The following is an 8,897-nucleotide window of genomic DNA, read 5'->3' as shown; positions in this document are numbered from 1 at the left end:
CCAATGCACAGATGGGTACCAATTTGCAGCAGGAAGCCTTATTTGTTTGATAATACTGTCACCTAGTGTTAACTATAATGTACACACCCGAAAAACACCACAAGAGATGTTAAAACACCGCCGTGCGTTTCCAGGAAGCATCCCTTCCCTTTCATGGTATCGACTCGCTGAGAGTGCAGTTTCGTAATACTTGCCTTGTTCTCAGCTTTTGAAAAAGCGCTTCAAGCAGCAGATCTTACACACTGTACATCTGACGTCCCTGGGGGAGATTCCACAGCCCAGCTGTTCAACCGGACATGTCATTTTTTTGTTTGGGGACGAAAGTGGATGAAAAAAACAAACTTCTATTTTTTTTCCCCAAAAGACAAACACCATTTTTTTAAGTTTCACGGAATATGTTCCTGAATATCGGAAACTGGAGCGTTAGAACAAAAAGAGTCTACGCAATTATTGTAAGACCGTAAGAGTACTGTATGTACGGCACACACGGACAAAAGCGAAAGTAAAGTCGTGCTCAGCGTTCATTCTAGCTCGGTGCCCTGCTGGTTTCTAGCTGCTCTGACCACCCAGCGGTCGAGCCTGTCCAAGCTCTTGAGGGGTGACATTTATCGTGGACGCCAAGCGTTTTGTGCTCTGGGAAGTAGGAACACGCGGTCACGCCCACCCCCCTTCGCCCGCAGGAGTCAGAAACTTGGGGGTAGAAGCCCAATACCCTACATCCACGTCGCTCAGGTAAGTGAACCCCGTGCGTCCCGAGAGCCGAGTTTTCTCCTGCTGAAGTCCGCACTCTGCATATCGCGTCCTTGATGCATCCTCATTTGGACAGATGTACGGTAGCATGTAACGCTGGTCACAACAGGCGGATATGCAGTACATGCTGTACCTGTGTAGTAGGCTACGCCAGAAAGATGTTTTCCGGACTTTCCGGAGAACGGCGTTTTGATCGTAAGATGCAAAATGGCGTTCACGTGTTCAATCCAAGCGTCGTTTCACCTAGTCCTAGAACGTCACAGAATGGAGCGGCACTAAACTTATTTGCATTGCGCATCTTGTAAATTGGTTTATCGCTGCGAAACAAGCTTTAGCGAACCTGCTAACATGTGAATGGGAAGCGTTCTGCTTCCACTGTGAGGCGCGGTGTAGTTGAGAGTTTGCTCACAGGTTTGGAATGTCGCGCATCACACTCTTTCTGGAAACAGACAGCCCTGGATTTAATGAAGTCTGCCGGTACCTAATTTATACATCAGCTCCATAATCTGGAGGCCTGATCCAGTCAGATCCCAGAACCTTCAGAGCCTTATCAGTAGGGAGCTGGATGAGAATCCTCTTGAAACGAATCACGCAGCTGATGGAAGTGGCGTTGGCTATCCAGTAGGGGGCGCGCCATGTTCCCAGTCAGTTTCACAGTGTTTGTGTAATACACTGTATGTGTAAGTCACAGTGTATTAGCAGAGGAGGTGACTTACCTTTAAGGTGCAATATGACCTAATGACCGTACTGTAGATTTTAAAATGATTCCACGGCCCTCTCTGCAGGCTGAGTCGATGTGAACCGGCGCTGCTGGCTCTGTGGCGCAGGGTGGGGAAGCGCAGGCTGGAGATGACTCTAGGCTCGCTTGCTGCCCTTTTCACCACCACAGGCAGCGCTGAGCATGGAGCAGGGAAAAGGCTGGGAAGACAGAGAGATAGGAGGTATCTGCTGGACACAGAGTGTGGAGAGAGAGAGGGGGGATTCCTGCCCTTTACAGGGGTAAGGGGCAGTTAAGGGGTGAGCCTGGGGTAAAAGTGGAGGGGGTCATGGGGACAGTCCGTCCCTGGGGGGCAGATTGCTGCATTGTCATAGCCACCGTCTGGAACAGGCAGTGAAATATGTCTTCTGTTAATTCCCCCTGTTAATTCTCGTTAGGGAAATTAGGGATGATTCCTCCCTACCTCGCTGCTCAGGGATCAGGGAGGAGCAGAGAGGCAGGTGTGACTCCCTGCCCAGGGCACTGTGGCTTGTCTCTGGAACGAATAGTTCTTGCTTGATCTGGGGTGTCCCCGTGTCTTGCCTGTAGTGAACTGCAGTAGGTGCAGCTCAGACATGTTTATCCTTGTCTTTTCAGCAGGTGAGTTCAAACAACATCAGAGCCTGCAGGAACAGGCAGGTGAGCGTCAGGGCAGGTCCCCTCATGGACAGCCGCGCCCTTAGCCTCTGTCTAGCATCTTACCCCTCTTTGTTATTCTCTTTAAATTGATCTTTCTCTCATATATTTTGTAGAAATGTTTTTTAATTATACTAAGAGAAATTGAGGCTTATAACCCAGACAGAAACACAGAGAACAGTGAAGCACGAACTCGTGCGTTTGAAACTAACACACCCAGACATGTTGCTTCAAGCTGAAACCCTGGTTTCTTTCGGGAAGTGACTGGATGAGATCCTTCGAATAATTTACTACAACCAAACTTCCTGCTCTCATTTGTTACCTTTCTTGTGCATTTATGAGAGCTGGGTGTTATGAGAGAATCAACAAAAAAGCTCTGCTATGAGGTGCTTAAACACAGTACGGGTCTTCAGAAAAGTTAACCTGAAGCTTAAGGTGTAGCAAGAGCTTCCCTGACTGTGACTGGGAGGATTGTGGACAGAAAGACTGGGAGTCAGTGTCACTGGCAGAAGAGAGTGTCTCTGGGTACTTGTTGTAATTCAGTTTCCTTTAATTGATTTATAGGAATTCCAATGTTCAGATTTCAGTTAAGTCCTAGTTAGAGAACACATTAAATGGCCAATCCCAGGCTCTTATTTTTATTGACCTGTTTCATTAATCTGCTGGAAAGCACGTGACCTGGCACGGCTATTCAGTTATCTGATGTTTTCAAGAAGTTCCTGTGTTTAGTTTTGCTTAAACAAACAGTCCCACCGATGAGGAACGCTCTCAGCCCTCTGAGCCGCTGCGCGGTGGGGCTGCTGGTCCAGAATGGCGTCGCCTTCATGTCCAGTGGGGGATGAAGTGGCTCCCCTCCAGCGTGTGAAGAGCTCTGGGATCCTTCCGGGATGCAAAGACCAAACTGACCGATTTCTTGCAGATGCTGGACCCCCAGCAGCCCAGCGGGAGGCGCTCCGTGGTCCCGCGGCCGCGCGGGAAGCTCTCGGTGCTGACGGCCGCGGCGCTGTGCTGCGTCCTTCTGTTCTGCGTGGTTGTGTGGAGGGGGTCCCTGCCGCTGCTGAGGTACGCGGCCGTGGGCTGCCTGGCCCTGTCCACAGGCAGCGTCCTGAGAGGAGCGTGCCTGTTCGTGGAGGAGCTCGTCAATCACTCCTTCTCCAGGTACGACCGCACTGACGTGGTGCTCACTCGCCGAGCGGGGCCACAGGGGTCTGGGCCTTATAGTTACTGAGACTCAACCAGTCTCCCTCCTCCTGCGCTGCTCCCATCTGGGAGACGCCTTTTTGCCCCAGGGAGCACCGGAAATGCCGTACCCCTCTGCAAGTTCACTGTTAAAGCCGTTCTTTCATTTCCTGATATTCCTGATGTTCGTCCCGGACCCTTTGGTGGTGAGGCACGTTATCGTTGCACTGGAAAACAGCTCCCCCAGGGAACAACATGGGTTGAATCAAGTGGATCAGTGCCACATTTCAAAGCAGGAAGATGCCCTAAGGACAGGCAGTGGCGCTAGAGACCAGCCCAGGGGCTGCAGGGCCGAGCCACTGTTTCTAAACTCTTTGAACAATCAAGTTTGGACCCCTGAAGCAGATCATTTTTTCCATTAAGTAGTATAGAGGTTTTCTGCAATTAAAATACTCTGATGGATGGGGAGGCAACTGAGTTTAAGAGTGTTCATACCTCCCAGCTTGGTTGCCTGTATATGAAGGTTTGAAGCAATGGAATTTGTTCCCCTGTGTTTTGGCAGCTGTCAGTGGGCTACGGGGAAGGCAAACATGCAGGAAGATACTGTACTAATGACCAAAGCAGTGTTCATGATAATTAGCACAGGTCCAAATGAAATCACTTAGATAATTTAATCATCCGTATTTTAACAGAAATATTCCATATTGACCAAAACACTCTTACAGAATTTATTAATATGACCTGCATGAGGACGGAGCACTTTTATCAAACCCTCACACCTAAAGAAGGCTTCACAGCTGAAACGTTGTGTTTTCCTTCTTCTATTTTCAGCATGGAATAAACCTATTACTTGTTCCTTTGTATTTTATAGTATGTGATAAAACAAGGTCAGTAGATTTTAAACTAATCTGCTTTTGAAAAGGTTTGCCTTTCACATTGGCTAAATCATTTTTCAGCAGGGATCTAATGATCACAGTTATGTAGCCTCCACTCCTGGTTTGGTACCCAAATTGGCACCTGAATCCAGTCCTTGTGCTTTTTCTGCAGGTACCGAGGCAACCTGATGAAGATGCTGAAAGTCTGCTTTCACTGGGGTCATTTTCTCTGCCTGACTGTGGTGTGTGTCTTTAACCAGCTGGCGCCTGAGGACTGGCTCTCCGTGTGTATGGGCTGTATCTGCTCCCTCCTCTTCAGTGCCATGGGGTTATGTGTAAGTCACAGCTTGCGCCCTCAGTCTGGTTCCTCTGTATCATTTCTTGTGACCAAAGGTGACAAATTTGATTCTGAAGGCAAGTAAACCACTGGTTATACTAACGACTTGGGATTTTCTCTCAGAAAGCCCATATTGTTCAGTGAAATGTCTTGCAATTTCACATTGCAATAACATGCAATGCAACCAAACAGCCTTCAGAGCCGGGAAACAGGCATGGAAACACAATGACAACACATCCAATTTATTTGTTCACCTGCAGAATATCCCATACTCATTTGCTATACCAAATGTCCGTCTGTTTTCTAAACTCCTTATCCAGTTCAGGGTCATTCAAGAGCCAGAGCCCGTCCAGGCAGCTAACCTCACACCAGGGCCAATTTCCAAAGAGGCTAGTTAACCTGTAAGCATGTTTTCAGACGCTGGGGGTACTGGAGCACCTGGAGGAAACCTACGTGAACATGAGGAGAACATGCAAGCTCCACACAGACAGCACCCCAGCTCTGGAATTGAGCCAGTGCTGAGAGGTAGCCAGCCTAACCTCTGTGCCACCCACAATGTACCAACTATATAGGATGTATATTATATAAAGTTATAAAAGAGGCAAGGTCGTTCAGTGGGTGTCATGTGTCAGTGTAGACAAGGCACAACACATCTGCCATTTTCTTCAAAAACGGTTGTGTTACAAGCCTCATCTCAACAGACAGGTTGGAGTCTGAATCAGGAGTCTGTGAAGTTGGGAATCATTAGGACATGCTGGCTGCTTTATGTCTGATGCGTTTTGTGATTACTACTGCTAACTGTGTGTCGGTTTGGTATCGTGATTACCAGGAAGTTTCAGTTCTCCAGAGAGCCCTCCAAAGGAAGTAATTTCTGTGTCTGATTTTGTTTTCTTGACATGTCATTCTTGGTAGTTTTGTATTCTCTTGAGGGTTTTCTGAGTAATTCTGTAGGTGGAGGGGTTTCTGTAATCCTGCTCTTAGTGGGGGGTCATATCCAAGTCTTCCAGGCCTGCAGAGTTCTCAGGCTCAACCCAGTTAAACCTTAAAGTCGCCTGCCAGTCACAGATCACAGTCCAGTGCTCAGAATGGGCCTCTATGTGCCAGAAAGAAGAGGCTTCTTGCCACTATCATCTGCAGTTTGATCCATATCTTGCTCTAGATTTCAGATTGAAGGCAACTGAACTGGACCTGAACTTTTTCGATACGCTTTAATAAGGAATTTGTTGGGCCAGTCAGGATGTTCAGCTGGGTTCCTGAGTGTCACTCAGCTTCTGGTTTCCAGTTTGGCCATTGGGCTGCAGACATCTCTCATGATGCCCCCCCACCTGGCCGCAGATGATGACCTTTAACCCCACTGGAGTGATCTGGGGGCGCCCCTCTGGGTTTGCCATGTTCTCGAGGAAACACAGGCCCTCCTTCCTTGGCTCTGTGTGACAGGGGAAAAAGAGGGCTTTTTTTGTGAGTGAAGCTGACGAAACTGTCCCTGGCTCTCGACTGTGGGAAGCAGGACTCCTTATCGCCCTGGATGTGGGTCACGTTTCGCCCACGTTGACACACAGCATGACGTTTTGCTGGTAGGTGTAGGAGTTGCTCTGGAAAGTTGCTGACATGCCCATTGTCGCTGGCTGTGGGAAGTCCCAGGCTGTCGCAAGGGCCTGGTGTGGTTTCCCGACACGAGCGGCTCCAGTCTCAGCGGCCTGCTGTGGGCTCTCGTACTTCAGCAAAGCACACACCCTGTACTTGGGCAAACCACATGTTTGACAAATTATTTCCCTTTCTTAGATTAGAATAAAACAGGAGACATGAGCCCTGTGCTTCAGTGTATTAGCAAGACTTTCAGGAATCCGTGCTCTGTCTGGCCTGCGGTTGATGACACAACAGGACTGACTCAGTCTATCATGTGAAGGCCGTTTCACTGAGCTGTCTGATTTCACCTCGACCCTGAGGGACCCTCGACTTCCAGCACGCTCTCCTTCTTGAGGGACGAAGGTGGTATGGCCACTGTTGGCCACTGTTCAGCTGCTGCTGGGGGACAAAGTTCATGACAGAAAGAAAGTGCTGCAGGTTTCTGTGAATCTGTGATGGTTAAAAGCAGGAATGTTACTGTGCTGCACTGGGGCCACATCGTGCTCTAAAGTGGGGCAGTATAGGGCAGTGAGGGCCACTCAGGGGCAGTATGGGGCTGTGAGGGCCACTGCTGGGCAGTGAGGGGCAGTATGGGGCACTTAGGCAACTGAGGGGCAGTATGGACCACTGAGGGCCACTGAGGGCCACTGAGGGGCAATATGGGGCAGTATGGGGCAGTATGGGGCAGTGAGGGCCACTGAGGGGCAGTGCTGAGCAGTGAGGGCAGTTGGGCACATGAAGTAACAGCATGGCCGAGGTCTGCGTGTGGACCCTCCGCTCCCTGTGCTTTCAGGACCCTGCCGCAGTGGAGGTGTCTGAAATTGTTGAGCAGAGGAAGATGAACGTGGCGCATGGGCTGGCCTGGTCCTTCTACACCGGGTACCTGAGACTCATCCTTCCCAGTGAGTGACGCCTCGCTTCCTGTTTCTTCTTCTCTGTTCGTTTCTCATCCTGTTCCACCCTCCTTCTTCCCCTCGGCCCGTGTCCCGCCTTTCCACCCCGAGAGGCACCTGTCACTAGATCCGCAGGCTTTCCTGGCTCCCGGATCCGGGAGTCCTGGATTCCCACTCCTGTCTGCAGCTCTTCACTGCACCTGAGCACAGAGCGTAGCAGGTGTATCACTGGGTGCTCAGACCCTTTCAAGAAGCTCAGTGAAGTGTTACGTGGCTGTAAAGCACAACCACATGCAGGGGTGTCATAGACACCTGAGAACTTTCCCAGCGCTGCACGAGAGCCACTCAGGGTGTGCTGTCTGCACAGAGCAGGACAAGGTCCAGACGCCTCCGCTTTGGCGCTGTGCCAGTACAGCCGGTGTGCTTACCTGGAGCTGAAAGGTTCTATGAAAAGGAAGGTTGTTTGCACAGTGCAAGCGCTGCAGGTGTGCCCACCCTCCAGTCCCCAGGTGCACAGGTGTGCCCACCATCCAGTCCCCAGGTGCAGGTACAGCATCTGGTACAGCATAATTTCTCAGCAGCATTAGCTGGTCTCCTTTTAAAAGCCATTTAGAGGGCTATGAGGGAGCATCTGTTGGTTAAATAAGGGAAGGGCAGTCTGAGCAGAGGCCTGTTAGCACCGCTGGGGGAGGAGATGGTGAAACACCCTGAGCTGCCGCTGGAATGAACGGGAGACCTTGGAGAAACTCCGGGAGCCCCCCGGCCTGGCCGCTTGCTCCCCTCCTATGGAGGTGCGGGCCTGGCGGTGGCGGAGGGTCCTGAGCCGCTGTCTGTGCGCGGCAGGGCTGGAGGCCTCGATCGAGGAGTACCATGCCAGCCGGAGCGCCGCCGTGCTGCAGCACAGGGACACCTGGAAGCTGCACATCCTCATCCCGCTGAGCTGCTGCATCCCGGACAAGCTGGAGGAGGCCGATGACAACATCAGCTTCCTGGACAACCTGCCCGACATCACCATCGACAGGGCCGGCATCCGGCGGAGGGTGTTCAAGCACAGCATCTACACCGTCTACGACCAGGCCAAGAGGGTAGGGCGCTCGGCGCTGGTCTGGACAGGCAGCACCTGTCCGGGGAGAGGGGTCAGCAGGACAGCCCTGTCTGTGCTCCGCAGAGGCTCTCCAGCTTCCAGAGATGTGTAAAAAGGCACCAGCAGATGATTTAACTAGATTCATGCCGCCTGCTATAGACTATCAAATCTTTAGCAAGGGGTGTTTCACATAGTGAGTTAAGATGCTTTTTCTGTGGTCAGGATCTAAAATTTACCGTGTTTAATACTGTGAAAAGTCATCATGTAATCACTTTCACATGCAATGAATAATGCCAAGTGTAAAATGATCTTTTAAACACTGTTGTAAAGTAGATGACACATCCGATCCGTGTAATTAATGGCACTAGCGCTGATGTTGAGTGATCAGCACATGACCAAGAAACCAAATTCAGGTTGGTGATGAAATAGACTGTCTGTAATTTGGAGTTGAGTTCCTGGAGAATTGGGCTGGTATATGATGTCAGCACAGTTACTGTAAATAATAGGAGGCTGTGCTATACATGCAGTATTGTATGTAGTATGCGTGATTCCCACGAAACGTATGTGAACAATATGAAGAGAATGTTCATATTGCACAGGAGAACAGAATACTGAGCACGAGAGCAAAGCTGAAATCTGTAAGTGAATGGAGAGTTTTAACTATAAGCATACTCTTAACATTAAGAGTTATTAGCATGAGGTAACTTCCATGGGCCAGAGCAACGTTTGAGTGGAGATGGTCTTCACTGTGAGGTATACT

The 8,897-nt window shown here is 50.1% G+C and overlaps 1 protein-coding gene across 3 annotated transcripts in view; it reads left to right on the top strand.

Moving 5' to 3' along the window:
* The first annotated feature begins 241 nt into the window (after positions 1 to 241).
* Positions 242 to 8,897, top strand: part of sting1 (stimulator of interferon response cGAMP interactor 1) — a 10,801-nt gene continuing 2,145 nt past the window's right edge. The window contains exons 1-7 of one of the 3 annotated variants that reach the window (XM_088931882.1): positions 242 to 732; positions 1,536 to 1,691; positions 2,105 to 2,146; positions 3,063 to 3,301; positions 4,370 to 4,532; positions 6,954 to 7,062; positions 7,897 to 8,138. In XM_088931882.1, coding sequence (XP_088788008.1) covers positions 3,063 to 3,301; positions 4,370 to 4,532; positions 6,954 to 7,062; positions 7,897 to 8,138 — 753 coding nt within the window. In that variant the 5' untranslated portion in view covers positions 242 to 732; positions 1,536 to 1,691; positions 2,105 to 2,146. The remainder of the gene's footprint in view (positions 733 to 1,535; positions 1,692 to 2,104; positions 2,147 to 3,062; positions 3,302 to 4,369; positions 4,533 to 6,953; positions 7,063 to 7,896; positions 8,139 to 8,897) is intronic. The other 2 variants (XM_088931883.1, XM_088931881.1) reach the window with 2 other exon arrangements.

This window comes from Atractosteus spatula, chromosome 14 (genome assembly GCF_055471065.1).
Source record: "Atractosteus spatula isolate fAtrSpa1 chromosome 14, fAtrSpa1.hap1, whole genome shotgun sequence".
NCBI classification, from domain to species: domain Eukaryota; kingdom Metazoa; phylum Chordata; class Actinopteri; order Semionotiformes; family Lepisosteidae; genus Atractosteus; species Atractosteus spatula.
The sequence above is the reverse complement of the archived record's forward strand: the minus strand, read 5'-3'. Positions and strand labels throughout refer to the sequence as shown.